The sequence below is a fragment of the Felis catus genome, chromosome B2 (genome assembly GCF_018350175.1).
Source record: "Felis catus isolate Fca126 chromosome B2, F.catus_Fca126_mat1.0, whole genome shotgun sequence".
In the NCBI taxonomy this organism is placed as follows: domain Eukaryota; kingdom Metazoa; phylum Chordata; class Mammalia; order Carnivora; family Felidae; genus Felis; species Felis catus.
Window position 1 is genome coordinate 129,902,961 of NC_058372.1, and position 18,737 is coordinate 129,921,697.

Consider the following 18,737-nt stretch of genomic DNA (forward strand, 5'->3'; position numbering starts at 1 on the left):
AGCCACTCCGGTGCCCTTATGTTATTACTTTTTAAGTGAGTTTTTTAAAAAATAGGTCAAGGGGTGGCAGATGAGATTACTTAGAAGAATAAAGAATAAGGGATACAAACAAAATGAAATTGAAAAAGAAAGTTTCACCTTTTATCTTTCTTCAACCTTTAATAATATTGTATTGAGGTCTAAATCAAATAAATTTAAACACCATTTAACCATAGCTATGAAGTTTTAGGAATGAGACTTATTCACTGGGAAAGAGCTTTGCAGAAAGATGGAAACCTCTTGAAATTCAGCATACATTTGGCTTTTTGAAGGTCTTTTAAATGTCTTCTAAGATTATAAATGTCTGAAGTATTGCATGTGATTGTACCAGCGTTTCATTAATTTCTTTTCTAGAATCATCAGAACCAATTGGAAATATTTGATGGAAATGTTGCTCACATAAGTACCTGGCTTTATCAAGCTGAAGCTTTATTGGATGAGATTGAAAAAAAACCAGCAAGCAAACGGGAAGAAATTGTGAAGGTACCAAGCACAGAGGATCAGTACTTCTACTTCTGGGAATGGAGGATTTAGTGTGGTCTTTTCTCTCATGCTCAGAGTTACTTGTGCACTCATTTCTTTCCATGCATTTGATTCATTCATTTTTATTTTGGTGGGAGAAACTAAGGTTTCGAATGAGTCATGTGAGCAGCTCTTCATTACATTGATTATCCTAAAATATTTTCTAGGGATCCAAGAAATTTATTTAAACTACCTCTAATTCTGAGTTAGCATCACAGTGATGTTTGGCTTTGATTTTCCCCATGTGCTAATTTTGTGTTTTCTTACAATCAGCGTTTAATATCTGAGCTGGATGATGCCAGCCTCCAAGTTGAAAATGTTCGTGACCAAGCTGTTGTTTTGATGAATACACGTGGAGGCGCAAGCAGGGAACTTGTAGAACCAAAATTAGCTGAACTGAATAGAAACTTTGAAAAGGTTTCTCAGCATATCAAAAGTGCCAAAGTGAGTAATAATATTTTAATATAAAAGTATTTTTTCCTGTGGTCATGTGTCTCAATGGTATGTGATTCTTGGGTATATACATCAAAAAATTTTATTATTTATTTACTTATTTATTTATTGAGAGAGAGGGAGAGTGGGGGTGAGGGGTAGAGGGAGTGAGAGAGAAAAATCTTAAGCAAGCTCCACACTCAACTCGGATCCTGACGTGGGGCTTGATCCCACAACCCTGGGATCATGACCTGAACCAATATCAGGAGTCAGAAGCTGAACTGACTGAACCACCCAGGCACCCCTACATCACAAAATTTAAAAAAAATTTTTTTTTCAACGTTTATTTATTTTTGGGACAGAGAGAGACAGAGCATGAACGGGGGAGGGGCAGAGAGAGAGGGAGACACAGAATCGGAAACAGGCTCCAGGCTCTGAGCCATCAGCCCAGAGCCCGACGTGGGGCTCGAACTCACGGACCGCGAGATCGTGACCTGGCTGAAGTCAGACGCTTAACCGACTGTGCCACCCAGGCGCCCCTCACAAAATTTTAAATTAAAACGAATTTAATGACTTTTTCCTTGAATGGAGCATTGGTCCTTATTTATTTGTGATTTTGCATGTGAAGGAGAGAAAACAAGAAATTAATCTTGAAGAAAATAACCCATTTGAGAAAAGGTGTCAGAGTCTCATTCAGAAGTTAAAAGTGGCTATAAAATAATGAGACTCATTTCCAAGCTAGGGACGAATATTAAACCCATTACTGTATAGTCTACTTTATAAACTTGTGCACACTGCACAAGTGTGAAGTCATTTTTTGTGCTTTACATGTTATTGCATCTGAAAGTTACAAGTAATTTAACAATTTAGACCTAATGCAGAAAGCTATTATCTGCTGTTATAAATTTGAAAAGGGGCTTTATGAATTTAAATAGGAGGATGGAGCCCCTGGGTGGCTTGGTCGAGCATCCAACTCTTAATTTCTGCTCATGTTATGATCCCAGGGATGTGGGATCCACACTGAGTATGGAACCTACCTGGGATTCTCTCTGTCTCTCGCTCCCTTTGCCCCTCTCCCCCACTCACGCTTTGTCTCTAAGATAAAATAAAAATAAAGTAAAATAAGAGGAGAATAAATAACAGATTTTCTTAAAAAGTTTTTATTGATTCTACCATATTATAATTTTTTCCCTCTGTGTGTGTCTTACAAATTCTCTTTCCTCTTTCCCTTGTCTAATGAGAGGAGGAAATGAAACATTTTACTGCAGTGTTCTCAAGGCCTGGGGTGTGGCAGGTGCTCAGTAAATGTTAACTTGAAAAGATGAAAACCTTTTGATGGTTTGCTAGGGCAAAAACCAAAAGCCGCATAGCTCACTTTGGGGGTCATTCAAACCAGCTGTTAATTTTGACAGAGGATTATGAGTTTTTCAGGATCCCAGGTGGGCCCCTGGATTGGCATTTTTGAATATTTGGTTAATTCTACCTCTTGAGAGTTGTGTATGGAAATTATCTAGAGGAAGGACCTTGTTTTTTTGCAAGAAGAAAATATTATCTAAGTTTGCTTTAATTTGAAATGTCTGACATAAAAGGCCAAACTATCTTTCATAGCTCATGAATATACTTAGATTATTCACATCTTAAGGAAAACAAGTAACTTGCTTTAACTTTTGTCTTCCTTAGCTTTGACCTTAACTTCCCTACCTTCTGTCCTAAGCTCATTTGTTCCTTTCGATAGATATATGGGAGCATTTTCCTGGTATAAAAGAGTAAGGCATGAGACATAAGGATAGAGTGAGAGGAAGTACAAAGAAGCAAAATTATTATATCCCCATAAATAACTTCTGTCAACATTTTGGCATACATGTGTACTCTTACATGTATGTGATATTATCAATTGTTTATATTGTTTCATATGTTCTCCTTTGACATGGTTTTCAACAGCTGTGGTGTGTTCCATTGTATGATCTATTATACTTTTCTAAGTCAGTTTTCCGCTTTTAGTGTGCTTTTATAAATATTGAATTGTCAAATCCTTTTACACATGTCTTTTTTTTATTTTTTTCTATTTTTTTCATTGGGGCATTTTTATTTTATTTTATTTTATTTTATTTTATTTTATTTTATTTTATTTTATTTTATTTTATTTTATTTTATTTTATTTTTTAATATGAAGTTTATTGTCAAATTGATTTCCATACAACACCCAGTGCTCCTCCCAACAGGTGCCCTCCTCAATACCCGTCACCCACCCTCCCCTCCCTCCCACCCCCCCATCAACCCTCAGTTCTCAGTTTTTAAGAGTCTCTTATGCTTTGGCCCCCTCCCTCTCTTTTTTTTTTCCTACCATGCTCATGTGCGATCTCAGAATACCCCACACTGCTCTCCAGGCAGCCATAGTTCTTTGCACACTAGTTCACATCTCTGACTGGAGTTTGGAGAAAATTGGTAACACCAAGAAGCCCAAATAGATAAAGTCATTGCTATATGGATGAATGAAATTAAAGTCAATTCAAATAAGTGCTAGTTCCTCTCTTGACGCTCCATCCCTCTGATTAATGCCAGAATGTCTGGTGAAGAATGGATCTTGGGCGCCTGGATGGCTCAGTGGTTAAGCATCCAACTTTTGATTTCGGCTCAGGTCATGATCTCATGGTTGTGAGATCAAGCCCCATGTTGGGCTCCATACTGGGCATGGAGACTGCTTAAGATTCTCTCTGTCTCTCACTCCTCCCTCACTCCCTCCTTCACTCCCTCCCTGAGCTCGTCCCCCCCACTTGTGCTCACCCTTAAAAAAAAATGTATCTTTTCAAAGAATACTTTTTCTTCTGCAGTTGCTAATTGGCCAGGAACCATTATCATACCAGTGTCTGGTCACCACCGAAGCACATGAAACTGATGTACTTTTCGCTGACCTGGAAAAATTAGAAATTGACATAGAAAATATGTTAAAAGTTGTGGAAAAACACTTGGAATTCAGTGAAGAAGATGAAAAGGTTGGTTCAGGGAGGTTTTCAAAACCATGGTGTTCTTATCGTTCTGTTCTGTGCATTATATTTTTACATCAGTGATGTTTAACCAAAGAATCTGCCAAATCATGCCAAAGGATAGACCCAAATGTGATTTTCTCCTGAGTGTTGTAAGATTTGCCGAGCGATTTATTTAGTGCTTAAGAAAATAGATACACTTTCTGACTAAAGGTAGTGTTATTTTTAGACGTTTTCTAACTTCTGCTAAATTAACATTCTTTATGAGATAGTTAAAGTCAAATATGAAATGTTTTTTAAAAACATGAATTTTTGTTACTTATTTAGTTGAACAGATTTTGACTGATCTACTTCATAGGTTAGTTCTCCTACTTGGGAACTGATTAGTAAGTGATGCTGTTATATATTTTTCTTTTGAGTAACTTTTTTTTTTTCCTATTAAACATTCAGATGGATGAAGAGAGAGCCCAGGTTGAGGAAGTTCTACAAAGAGGAGAACAAATGTTACATGAACCTATGGAGGAGAATAAAAAGGAAAAGATCCGTTTGCAGTTACTACTTTTGCGTACAAAGTACAATAAAACTAAGGTATTGTCCTGGGAGAGTCTCTGTTCTACTTGAACTTATTTAGCTCTTGCCATTCAGATATTTGATGTTGCATTCATGGATATCTTAAAAAATAGGTGGAATAGTATTTATTACTAAATATGCTTATATTTTTGGATGGGACAGGACTCAAAGAAAATAGAAACATAAAATCTTATTATTGGGATCTCTTTTGGACTTTTAATAATGTATTAAATCTAAAAGGCATCTATCCTTTTTAGAAGTGACTTGTTTCAATTCTGTATTTTATATGTGGAGGTCTTGATCGCCTCAACAAAAATTTTAGTTTACAAATAACTAAGTTTGTGAATTGATAAATGATGATTTGTAGTCTAGAAAAAGATTCACTACCAGCTCTCTTTTCAATGACCATCTCCCCAGCTGCATTGCAAGTGTGTTGGTGTTCTCTAAAAGTCTGTTCTTAGGTAATCCTTCTAAGAACCATTTTTAGTTAGCAATGTTGAATATAGTAGAAGATTCTAGTCTCTCAGTTTGCTGCCTGTTGGATGTCTCAATCTGTTTGTACCACAAGCTTATAACATGTACCAAGCTAAATTTGTCCTCTCTCTTCCCTTCTAACCTGTGTTTCTTAAGTTATTCCTTATCTTAGTTTATTTCCTTAAACTCTCCATTCTAATTTAAGAATGGGTGGTTTTTCCTCACACTACATCGAGTAGGCATTAAAAACATCACTTCTGAATGAACTAAGATGCTGCAGAACCTGGAGTTAGGCACAGTGCTGCCAATTACTTGCTTTATGACCCTGGGGAGATGACTGAATTTCTGAGCCCACTATTCTTTCCATAATTCAGACTTTTAGGATTTTATCCTGTTAGCTACTACCGTGTGTTTCAAGCTGAGTCTGTTTTATGTCCAGTTTTTCTTAACTCTAGCCCATCCTCCATATTGTCCTCAGAATTACTTATCCCAAAGTTGTTGCTGGTCATGACATTCCTTTACCTAAGAAAGTGTTGAGGAAAACCTTACAAAATACAGAAAAAGCTTTAAGTGCAAGGTTCATTACTGTCATGGTACACTGATACTTCGTCTGACCTCCAGCTACCTCTTAGATTCACTCGCAGTCACCAGGTAGCAGAGTTCGCTGTTTTTCGGTATATTTTCCCAAAGAAACCAGTGCCTTTCCATCTTTAGGGTCTTTTCTAATTTTATTATTATTCTCTGGTGTGGGTTTTATCTCCTCATTTTACCTGAAAAATGTATTATCTCTTAAGGCTTGGCTCCATTTTTATTCCTAACATTTTTCAGATGATATTGTAGTTCTTTGCTTCACTGTTATTTACAGGTATCTTACTTCCCTAGAACTTCATCTTCGGGTGCCAAGTCATAAATCATTACTGGTCCAACATAGAAATAACTTTTAGACTTTTAACAAATGAATACATTTTTTAAGAGTACTAATATATACCACAAAAGGCTTATTTGATTTTGGGTTCACTAACATTAGTTATTGTAACTAAAATGTTCTTAAAATGTTTGAAATGCTTTTTGTCCTTATTTTATTAGCCCATATACTTCTGCAAATCTGAAGTTTTTAAAACTTTCTTGTCTGTAAACATCAGAATCCCTTGGAGGAACTTAAAAAAAAATCAGACTCCCAAACCAGTTAAATCAAAATCTCTTAGGTTGGGCCTATGTGTGAACATTCTTAAAAAAAACAAAAAACCAAACAAACAATTCTCTAGGTAATTCTAATGTGCAGTCAGAATTTAGAGCCATCAGTGTATAGGTCTTATTTTCTTATTTGAAGTGTGTGTTAAATGACCTTTTCCCATTTGTGTTGACTAGGGTATGTATTACTATTTTTAAAATACGTGTGAGCTCTTTATAAAATAAATATATTAATCTCGTCATATTTGCTATAAAAGTATTATTTTATTGATTTTTATCTTATAATTATTTTATTTTTAACATGCAGCCATTTAAAATTTTTGTTTAGCCCTACATGACTGTGTTTTCCCTTTGTGTTTTCTTTTTTTTTTTTTGCCAGCCTGTTTGGGATCTAGAAAGTCCTTATGTTGCAGAGATGATGACTATTCAGTTCTGTTTAGCCCTGGTTTTCCCCTATGGTTTGATAGAAACAAAACTTAGAAACTTTTAATAAAATTTTCATATAAAATAAACTTTTTCATCTATCTATCTGAAATTTTGATTGTGTATGACATGATCAACATCAAGTAACACTAAGATTTTAGCATTACTTTGCAGTAGATTTGTATTTTTATGTCTAGCAGAATAAAAATAAAAGTATCCAGAAGTAAAGTCTGGGTCAGATCTTGAGGACTGTTTTTCTTTTTTTTTTTTCTCCTCCTAGGGCATTTTGATTGATCACTCTCTTGGAATAAAATCTATTTTGGGAATCTAGAAAGCACATGTTTAAATTTTGAACTGCCTTGCTGCTTCTTCTGCAAGAGTATGGAGGCTCAGAAAATCCTAGACTATCTTTACAGACTGACTAGAAAAAGGCAGTCTTTAATGAAAGTGATTTTATTTTTAATTTGGAGCTTTCTATTTACAATAACTTCTGACCTTCTTGTTCTTTTATATTTGCTTAAAAAATATAATTTGTCTTCTTGGACATATGGATAAATATCTGGAATGCTTTCAGACTAAAATTTGAATGCATGGCATTAGTATAACAAAACTAATATTAATTTCGAGTAGAAATAATCTTTTTTTTTTTTTAATTTTTTTTTTCCAACATTTATTTTTTTGGGACAGAGAGAGACAGAGCATGAACGGGGGAGGGGCAGAGAGAGAGGGAGACACAGAATCGGAGACAGGCTCCAGGCTCTGAGCCATCAGCCCAGAGCCCGACGCGGGGCTCGAACTCACGGACTGCGAGATCGTGACCTGGCTGAAGTCGGACGCTTAACCGACTGCGCCACCCAGGCGCCCCGAGTAGAAATAATCTTGTGGATAAAATCAGGACATCTATGTAGGCTTGCTTCTATCCTACTATCTGGGACTGTCCAGCAATAGGTGAAAGCAGTTTATCATGTTATAGGGGACAAATGAATATAGACCTCTACGTTCAATACCATGTTATTGACTCACTGGTTTTAGTCTTGAGTCTTGGTTTCATTTAGGAATGATAACTGTAAACATTTTCAGGATCACTCAGTGAATATGTGTTTATGATCATTTTCTCTGCCATCTTTGAATTTGCAAAGGAATATCGTTTTTTAGAAGGTCAATATAGGAAGATAGTGAAAGCATCAGGAAAGCCACCTTAATTCATGAGCAGATGTACTTTGCCATTTGCAAGTAGTAGATGGGCGTTTAATAAATTGTAGCCATTTGGAGTAAAGGACTTGAACTCCTGAAAGACTGGTAGCCCATCCCAGAGAGCACTGTTTTTGTTGAGAAAGCTCTGATTAAAGGATGTATTAATAAGTAGTCCACCCAAATAAGTTCACCCAGCTTAGGATCTGTCTGAATTTATGTTAGGACCTGTTGTCTTATCTAGGAGAGTTATGTTCTGTAATATTGTTCTCAAAGGTTAGGATGTTACCCTGAGTTACCTGGGTTATTATTTTATCAAAACCACCACTGCATTTCTTACATTATGAACACATGTTAAACTTACTTATATTTTCAACGGTGAGGCCCAGAAGTGTTTAATCTAATTGTGACATTTTACTCAATGGGTAAAGTAATAACGGTATTAAAATGTTTTATTTCACATAGGACTTTATGATTTGCGGCATATTCTTATTTCCTCAACAGCTCAGGAAAGGAGTTGTTATGTTTTCTTGTTTGCTAAATGAGTTCAGGTGGCCCAAGTCTTAAGGAAAAACCTTTCAAGCTTTAACCTATTTATGCTGTTTAATAGCAGGTTTGGAAGAAAATCAGTATAGAGATTGCTAAGGGTTTCTACAGCAATACAGGGCAAAAATATAAAAAATTAAAACTGAAAATTTTTAATTTGGGTTCATGATATTGCATTGCTGCAGAAAATAGTCTTGTGGTTTTTTTCTGTTTGCTGCTGTTTATTGTGGGTATATTTTAAGAGATGTGCCTTATTATTATTGTTTTTATAGGCAGTCCCTAATCAACAGAGGAGAACAGGTCAGCTTGCTCCTGGAATTCGATCGCCCCCTCCTCCCACAGATTATCTGGTTGAAATTAACAAAGTTTTACTTTCCATGGATGATACTGAATTATTACTTAATGCTCCAGAGCTAAACACTGTGGTCTATGAAGACTTCTCTTTTCAGGAAGACTCTTTGAAGGTAAAGCTCCAGGTACCTCATTTAAATAGCCACAGTGAACTTAGAAAGAAAGCAAGGAATCTGTCCTTGTGCCTTTGTAGATGGTCTATAATTTTTAAAATTTGTGCCAAGGAATTAATAATGTGTATGAATAATCAGTCTTTCCCATTTCACCAATGGAATACTATCAAAATTTTAATTTTTCAGAAGTATGTATGCATAGTTATTAATTCTTTGCAACATCAGAAACATTTTTTTAAAGTTTTTATTTATTTATTTTGATAGAGAGAGAGAGAGAGCATGAGTGAGTGAGGGGCAGAGAGAGAGGCAGACAGAGAGAGTCCAAGCAGGCTCTGTGCCATCAGCACGGAGCCTGGTGTGGGCTCACAAACTGTGAGATCATGCTCCGAGCCGAAATCGAGTCAAATGCTTTACCGACTGAGCCACCCAGGCGCCCCAGAAACTTTTTTTTAATCAAACACATGCACAAATCGTATTCTCTTTCTTATAAACTTGATTGTCAGTTGATGCAAAATATCAGCATTTATCTTGTCATCTATAACGATTTAAGATTGGCCAGTTGTTGGGGTGTGAGGTATGTTGATTATAAGTTAATTAGGGATCTGGAAGTTTTTAGTTGTTCACAAGACTATTAAATACCACCAGGGCTTTTTCATATAATTTGACTGCACTTATGTATATTTTGCAATAAAATTGCTATTAGATTTGATATGTTTGATAGCTCATTTTAGTCACTTAAAGATATTTAAAAATATAAATAATTCCAGCTTCAAATACTTTGTTACCTTTATAGAATACCATTGAAGCTTTTTATATGTCCTGTACAAATGCTGCTTTGAACAACTGTGAGGATTTCTTTTCTGCCATTAGGATATTATGTAGCATTTCTCACACTTTGTTCAATACAGGGTATTATTTTTTAAAAAGTTGTCAGCTTTGATGAGCAACAATTATCATGTCTCATCATACTTTAAATAAGTGTTATGCAAGATAAATTTTTGGTCTTTTGTGATTCTGTTCTTCTGTTTGCTGGATTTTATTAATGTGTGACAATGCATTTGTAGAATATCAAAGATCAACTGGACAAACTCGGAGAACAGATTGCCATCATTCATGAAAAACAACCAGATGTTATTCTTGAAGCCTCTGGACCTGAAGCCATTCAGATCCGGGATACACTTACTCAGTTGAATGCAAAATGGGACAGAATTAATAGAATGTACAATGATCGTAAAGGGTATGTATAAATTAAGTTGATACTTTCTAAAAAATTTTTTTTTAATGTTTATTTATCTTAGAGAGAGACAGAGTGCAAGCAGGGGAGGGGCAGAGAGAGAGGGAGACAGAATCCAAAGCAGGCTCCAGGCTCTGAGCTGGCAGCACACAGCCTGACACGGGGCTCGAACCCGCGAACCGTGAGATCATGACCTCAGCCAAAGTTGGCTGCTCAACCGACTGAGCCACCTAGCGCCCCTAAGTTGATACTTTTCTTAAAAAGACCTATAAGTTCATGGGCCGTGACAAAGGTCATATGTATACTAAGATTAATGAGAATATGTTTCACATCCATGTCATAGGCCTTGTTTAGTAAATTGTGATGAGAGTGGTTCCTTAAAGAAAGAGGAATCAGATCATATGTAGATGATCATTTGCAATATAATATCTTAATAATTAAAGGAAGCACCTTTAATTTTTAGTATCTAAATAGCATTCATTTTCTTTAAAAAACATATAGAATATAAATGAGCCTCTTTTTTTCTAGATTTTGACCAGAACTATTAATAAGTAGAAATAAAAACTGATGCTATTTTTAAAATATTTATTTATTTTTGAGAGAGAGAGAGAGAGACAAAGCATGAACGGGGCTGGGGGTAGGGGGAGGGGCAGAGAGAGAGAGGGAGACACAGAATCTGAAGCACGATCCAGGCTCTGAGCCATCAGCACAGAGCCTGATGCGGGGCTCGAACTCATAAGCTGTGAGATCATGACCTGAGGTGAAGTCGGACGCTTAACCGATTTAGCCACCCAGGTCTTTTTTTTTTTTTTTTTTTAAAGATTTTTTAAAGTTTATTTATTTACTTTTGAGAGACAGGGAAAGAACGAGAACAAATGGGGGAGGGACAAAGAGAGAGGGAGACACAACGCGAAGCAGGCTCCAGGCTCTGAGCTGTCGGCAGAGTCCATTGCGGGGCTTGAACCCATGAACCGTGAGGTCGTGACCTGAACCAAAGCCAGATGCTCAACTGACTGAGCCACCTGGGTGTCCCAAAACTGACACCATTAGTAGCTGCATATGTGGTGGATAGGCAAATAAAGTGTGAAACAGAACAATGTAAAGTACTGCATAAGAGGAAAGTTAACCAGAAAAATGTACTGGAAAACTGAAAAGACATTCACACAAAAACTAAGCATTGTGTTCTTCATCTTTGTTTTAGCTGGTGTATTTCAAGCAAATATACAGTCCTTGAAAAGATCACCTCTGACGGGCTTTGGGTGTAGTCCTTTGTATGGGTTTTTAAAATAATCTCTGTACATTTAGAGAATATCCTTTTACATGCATCTTTATGCATACTTCTACCTAATTCGATTTATTAGATGAAGATTAATTTGTTAAAACACAATAACTTTTTAAGGCTCTAGATTGCATCAGGAAATTGGTTGTCCCATGCCATATGCCTGTCAACAGTATGTGTAAAAGGGTTCTGACTGAACCTTGTCAATATTGACAGGCTGTCGTTTTTGTTTTTGTTTTTTAGACTTTTTAAGTTTTTTTTTTTTTGAGAGAGAGAGCGAGCGAGAGAGAGAGCATGAGCATGAGCATGAGCATGTGTGGGGGGTGTAGAGGCAGAGAGAGAGAGAGAGGGAGACAGGAGACAGAGAATCCCAAGCAGGCTCCTTGCTGCCAATGCAGCTGATGTGGGCTCAAACTCACAAACTGAGATTATGACCTGAACTGAAATAAAAAATCGGACGCTTAACTGACTGAACCACCTTGTTCTTTAGACTTTTGATAATTGTGTAGTGATAGATTGCATCTTGATTTTATTTTCCTATCTTCATTTCTTTGGTTATCAATGAGATTTCAATATCTTAGATATATTTACTGGCCCCAGTATTATTTCTTCTGTCAATTGTTAGGTCATGTTCTTTGCTTGTTTTTCTATCATGATGTTACTGTTTACTTATTAACTTGCAAAAACTTTTATCCACGTTAAGGATATTAATCATTGATATTTTTTCATTGCTTCAGTATTCACAGCTTTACCTGGGCCCTTTAATTTTCTTAATGGTGTTTTTTGACACATGGAAATTCTAATTTTATATAATCATATAAGTCTTTTTCTCTGTGATTTCATTATATTTATATGCATATAAGTTACCTTTGAATTGTAAGATTAGTTAAATACTAATGTATATTTTAAAAACAATTTTATTTGATAAAGTTTACATTGAATAACCCATCTGAATTTTATTATGGTATGTATTTTGGGTTAAGCCTCCAGATTCGTGGTTCTGTCCCCTGTCTCTTCAGTAGCAAGAGTAGAGCCCAGGCATCTCTAGCTTTTAAACACTCCTCACCTTGTTTTTCTTGTGCAGTTTGGTTTAAAAAACACTAATCTACTTTATTTTGCTTTATTTTTTTAAACAAACTCTTTTTTTTTCAACACTTTTTGTGGAATATTTTAGCTCTTCCTTATTATTGGTGGTACTTCCTTTATCATAAATTTTAAATGTATTCCCACAGCTCATTTTTGTTTTTTTTTTTTAAATTGTTTTTTTAACGTTTATTCATTTTTTTTAATTTTTTTCAACGTTTTTTATTTATTTTTGGGACAGAGAGAGACAGAGCATGAACAGGGGAGGGGCAGAGAGAGAGGGAGGCACAGAATTGGAAACAGGCTCCAGGCTCTGAGCCATCAGCCCAGAGCCTGACGCGGGGCTCGAACTCACGGACCGCGAGATCGTGACCTGGCTGAAGTCGGACGCTTAACCGACTGCGCCACCCAGGCGCCCCTCATTTTTGTTTAACTTTTCTTTTTATTAAAAGTTTATTTATTTATTTTTGAGAGAGAGAGAGAAGGAGACTGAGAGAGCAGGGGAGGGACAGAGAGAGCGGGGGAGAGCGAGAATCCCAAGTAGACTCTGCTCTGCTGGGGTGGAGCTTGATGTGGGCCTCAAACCCACGAACAGTAAGATCATGACCTGAGTCAGAATCAAGAGTTGGACGCCTAACTCACTGAGCCACCCAGATGACCCTTATTTAATTTTTCTAATTTTGCTTTGTTGCACTATCAGTTTTTAGGCTGATACCATAATACTTTCATTTTTAAAACATTATAGAGGGGCGCCTGGGTGGCGCAGTCGGTTAAGCGTCCGACTTCAGCCAGGTCATGATCTCGCGGTTCGTGAGTTCGAGCCCCGCATCAGGCTCTGGGCTGATGGCTCAGAGCCTGGAGCCTATTTCCGATTCTGTGTCTCCCTCTCTCTCTGCCCCTCCCCCGTTCATGCTCTGTCTCTCTCTGTCCCAAAAATAAATAAATAAATAAATAAATAAATAAATAAATAAATAAATAAAAAATTAAAAAAACAAAACAAAACAAAAACATTATAGGGGCGCCTGGGTGGCTCAGTCAGTTAAGCGTTCGATTTTGGCTCAGGTCATGATCTCATGGTTCGTGAGTTCGAGCCCTGTGTTGGGCTCTGTGCTGACAGTTCAGAGCCTGGAGCCTGCTTTGGATTCTGTGTCTCCCTCTCTCTTTGCCCCTCCCTGCCCCTCACTCTCTCTCTCTCTCTGTCAAAAATAAACAAACATTAAAAAAAAATTAACAAATAAAGCATTATAAAATATTTTCATCTAGTACATCCAGAAAAATAATTCCCAGTGTATCCAGAAAATTTTTTCATCCAGTATGTCCAGAAAATTCTTTTCATTGAGTATATCCAGAAAATGTATTTTCTCTAATTAAAAAAAAAATTTTTTTTAATGTTTTTATTTATTTTTGACACAGAGAGAGACAGAGCATGAGCAGGGGAGGGGTAGAGAGAGGGGGAGACACAGAATCAGAAGCAGGCTCCAGGCTCTGAGCTGTCAGCACAGAGCCTGACGCGGGGCTCGAACTCACAGACCGTGAGATCATGACCTGAGCTGAAGTTGGACACTCAAGTGACTGAACCACCCCGGCGCCCCATCTCTAATTTTTCTTAACTTTAAATTCATCTTTCTTTTTTCTATATTTGTCTGGTAAAATTTTAGTAATTTCAATCAATTTCTGAAAAAAAAAAAAAAAGATCAATTTGAAATGTAGTTTTTTTTTCTCTCAGGATTTGGGCTCTTCTCTATCTCCTCAGTAAAGTTTTGAAGGTTTGTTGATACCTTTCTCCCCAGGACTGTTATTAAGCAATTTAGTGTTTTACTTTCTTTCTTGTTTTTCTTTTAATTATTGAAGTCTGGTTGACCTATAATATTGTATCAGTTTCAGGTGTATAACATAGTGATTTGACAATTCTGTACCTTATTTAATGCTCACTACGTTAGGTAGTCACCGTCTGGCACCATGGAACATTATTACAGTGTTATTGACTATGTTCCCTATGCTGTACTTTTCATATCCATGACTTACTTATTTTATAACTGGAAGTTTATTCTTTTTAATTCCCTTCACCTATTTTGCCCATCACTTCTCCTACCCCCTCCACTCCCCAATAGCCACTAGTTTGTTCTCTGTATTCATGAATCTGTTTCTGTTGTTTTGTTTTTCGGATTCCACATATATGTCAAATCATGTGGTGTTTTCTTTCTCTGCCTGACCTATTTCACTTAACATAATACCCTCTGGGTCCCTTTGTGTTGTTGCAGGTGGCAAGATCTCATTTTCTTTTTAAGGCTGAGTAATATTCTATTGTACATATACCACATCTTCTTTAGTCATCTCTTGATGGTCATCTATGTTGCTACCATATCTTGGCTATTATAAATCATGCTGCAACAAACATAGGCATGCATATGTCTTTTCAAATTAGTGTTTTCATTTCTTTCGGGTAAATATATCCAGTAGTGGAATTCCTGGATCCTATAGTATTTATGTTTTTACGTTTTGAGGAACCTCCATACTCCATAGCTGCACCAATTTACATTCTCACCAATAGTGTATGAGGGTTTCCTCCTGTCCGCATTCTTTCCAACACTTGTTATATCTTGTCTTTTTGGTATTAGGCATTCTGACAGGTATGAGATGATATCTCATGTGGTTTTGATTTGCATTTTCCTGCTAGTGATATAGAACAATATTTCATGTATCTGTTGGCCCTCTGTATGTCTTCTTTGGAACACTGTCTATGCGTTTCCTCTCCATTTAAAAAAACATTTTTTTAAATGTTTGTTTATTTTTTGAGAGAGACAGACAGAGACAGAACGTGAGTAGGGGAAGGGCAGAGAGACAGATACAGAATCCAAAGCAGGCTCCAAACTCTGAGCTGTCAGCACAGAGCCCAATGTGGGGCTCGAACCCATGGACCATGAGGATCATGACCTGAGCTGAAGTCGGACACTTAACTGACTCAGCCATCCAAGTACCCCAGGTCTTCTCCATTTTAATTGGATTATTTGTTGTTTTGGGTTGAGTTGTATAAGTTCTTTACATATTTTAGATAATAACCCCTTATTGGATGTATCATTTACAAATATTTTTGCCCATTCACTGGGTTGTTTTTTTTGTTTTGTTGATGGTTTTCTTTGCTATGCAAAAACCTTTTATTTTGGTATAGTCCCAGTAGGATATTTTAGCTTTTTTATTTTTTGTCTTGCCTGAGGAGACATATCAATAAATATGTTGCTAAGGCCAGTGTCTAGGAGGTTACTGCCTATGTTACTTCTGGGAGTTTTATGGATTCAGGTCTCGCATTTAGGTCTTTACTATATGTTTGTTTGTACTAGTGACTTTTTTTCCCCCCCATAATTTTCTTACTTTTCTGGTTGTGGCCATTTTTTTCCAACTGGAGAATGATGAGGAACTCCTTTAACTTTGTTTGAGAAACTCTATCTCTCCTTCAATTCTGAATAATAACTGTGCTGGGTAGAGTATTCTTGATTGTAGATTTTCTCCCTTTAGCATTTAGAATATATCATGCCACTGGCTTCTGGCTAGCAAAGTTTCTGTGGAAAAATCAGTTGATAGCTATATGGATTTCCCTTGTATGTAACTGTTTGCTTTTTCTTACAGCTTTTAAGAGTCTCTCTTTATCATTTGTTTCTGTGGGTATATCTTGTTTGGGACTCTCTGTGATTTCCTGGACCTCGATGTCTGTTTCCTTTCCATTGTTAGGGATGCTTTCAGCTATTATTTCTTCACATAATTTTCTGTCCCCTTCTGTCTTCTAATTTTGGGATCCTATTCATCAAATGAATGTATTACACTTGATGATATTTCAGAGTTCCCCTAAACTAGTTTCATTATTATTGTTATTATTATTATTATTATTATTATTTTTATTTTTATCACTTCTCAGCCTTTTGGCTAAGACCAAATGTATTATTATTATTTTTTTCGTGTGTCTTGACCTTTGTAGTATATTGACACATCAATTGTATATAATGATCATTTTTTCTTCTTTTTAAAAAAAAAGTTTCCTGTTTGCATATATGCATTTGGCTAATATGGTAGAACTTCAAGCACATTGTTGATTAGTAATGCTGATGGCAGAGGTTCTGCCATTTTCTTGATTATAAAAATGTTACCTTTTAGAAAATAGTTTATTCATTGGGAAGTTTCAAAAGTTTAGACACCAAACTATATTTTTTATTCTAGAAGAGTGTAATCTATCACAACTTATTATTTTGTTTTCTTTGTTAACTTGATTATATTTGCTAAAAGGTTACCTCTATTATTCATCCCAGCACTTGGATGCATTATGTTCTTATTCTTAGTATTTTTAAATGTTTATTTAATTTTGAGGGAAAGAGTGTGTGTGCGCACGGGGGAGTGGCGGGGGGGGGGGACATAAGATCTGAAGTGGGCTCTGTGTTGACAGCAGCAAACCTGACGCAAGGCTTGAACTCATGAACCGTGAGATCATGACCTGAGCCACAGTCGGATGCTCAGCTGACTGAGCCACCCAGGTGCCCCTCTTATTCTTAATTTTTGTTTTTCTCTTTCAACTTTGGTCATCTATCCTAAATGTTTATTTTTCTCTATCCACATTTATCCACCTTTCACAAGCACTAAGTGATAATTTCTTTCTATTCTATTTTTTTTGTAAACTATCAAGACAATGGCAAATATCCTGTACTTTCATGGTTTCAGTTATCAGTTATAATCACATGAGGGTGACCACCAAGTCCATTAATCTATACCAGCTCCCTGTGCCATTTGGTCTATAAAACTTTCAAACTTTTTCAGGAGTAGAATTGAGTGATTCATCACTTACATAAACAACTGGTGCTCATCACAACAAGTGCCCTCATCAATACCAATCACCTATTTAGCCCATCCCCCTGCCCAACTCCCCCTGACCCCCCTGCAACCCTCAGTAGTTTGTTCTCTATAGTTATGAGTCTATTTTATGGTTTGCCTCTGTCTCTCTTTTTTTTCTTTCCCCTATGTTTACCTGTTTTGTTTCTTTAATTCCATGTATGAGTGGAATCATAAGTTATTTGTCTTTCTCTGATTTATTATACTATATGTTAACTAACTAAATTTAAATAGCTTAAACAAAAATAGAGATAAAACTAATCTATGGGAAAAACTCCACAAACTTTTCAAATTTTGTTGGCCTATAGTAAAAGTGAGAGAAACACCATGAAAATATATCATCTTACTTTGAGAACTCCCTTATGCTTACTTTACACTGGTGCATGGTATTAGTTTCATATTTTTCCAAATAAGTAATTTTACAACCATCGTAGACAAGTAATGGAGCTCCCTTTTCCTGGAAGAATTTCTTCCCTTTATGTCAACCAGTTATTTCTTCCTTCTCATCTTGGATCTTTGGGTCCTTATCTTCTCTCTTAAGAATGTCTTCTCAGGTACTCATCCTCTGTATTTCCTTTGGTGGCTTTCACTGGTATAAGGACAAAGTTCAGACCTTTCGTCTTGAATTTAGAAGGTTTTTAACAGTGTTATCCAGATGGCCTAATTTTTTATACCCTGTCTATGTTGCTCAAAAAAGGTTTCTTCATTCATTTCACACAAACTAGATTAAAATTTACTTTGTTTTCTTTTCCTTCCTAGTTTCTAATTCTTACTCAGAATTCCATCTTCTACAAGGAACAGTTTTCCTTCTTAATTTTATCATTCTTTTTCTATTGTCTAAAAAGTTTTCGAAATTCAATTTTATGACTTCACCCAGCCACCTACCTTTATGTGCTTGTCTATCCATCTATCCATGCACCATCTGTTTGACCAATATTTATTGAGTGTTGACTAATTCAAGGCACATGCAGCTATGTGTAAGTAGTTATAAAAGATTATAAGGCAGATGTACTAAATATATATAGTCTCTTTCCTGGGGTCCAAATGTATATAGTAGAAAACTATAGACAAACACTTGTTAAGTAGTGCATAGTGCTGTGATGGGGACAATACAAGAGGCCTTGCTCGGCACCCTGAAGGATCTGGGAAGTCTTCTTGGAGATTGTGAGGTTACCTAGGTGAAGGAATAGAGGGAACACAACATTGCAACTGTCATAGATAAAAAGAGAGAGTGCTGTGCTGTTAAGGATATGGAAATAGTCCAGCAGAGTTAGAACTCAGAGAGATGAAACCAAAAAGTCCAAAAGGGACTATATTAGAAGGACCTTGGGTATCATGTTAAGTACAGTTGACTCTTGAGCAATATGGAGGTAGGAGCACTGACCACCCCCCCCCCTTCATGTAGCTGAAAATCTGTATATAACTTTTGACTT

General features: G+C 36.4%; 1 protein-coding gene across 5 annotated transcripts in view; it reads left to right on the forward strand.

Moving 5' to 3' along the window:
* The window catches only part of UTRN (utrophin), a 491,097-nt gene that overhangs the window by 184,398 nt on the left and 287,962 nt on the right, over positions 1-18,737 (forward strand). For all 5 annotated transcript variants that reach the window (XM_045058165.1, XM_045058163.1, XM_045058164.1 and 2 more), the window contains exons 35-40: positions 394-522; positions 835-1,005; positions 3,825-3,986; positions 4,428-4,565; positions 8,645-8,836; positions 9,901-10,073. In XM_045058165.1, the coding sequence (XP_044914100.1) occupies positions 394-522; positions 835-1,005; positions 3,825-3,986; positions 4,428-4,565; positions 8,645-8,836; positions 9,901-10,073 (965 nt within the window). The remainder of the gene's footprint in view (positions 1-393; positions 523-834; positions 1,006-3,824; positions 3,987-4,427; positions 4,566-8,644; positions 8,837-9,900; positions 10,074-18,737) is intronic.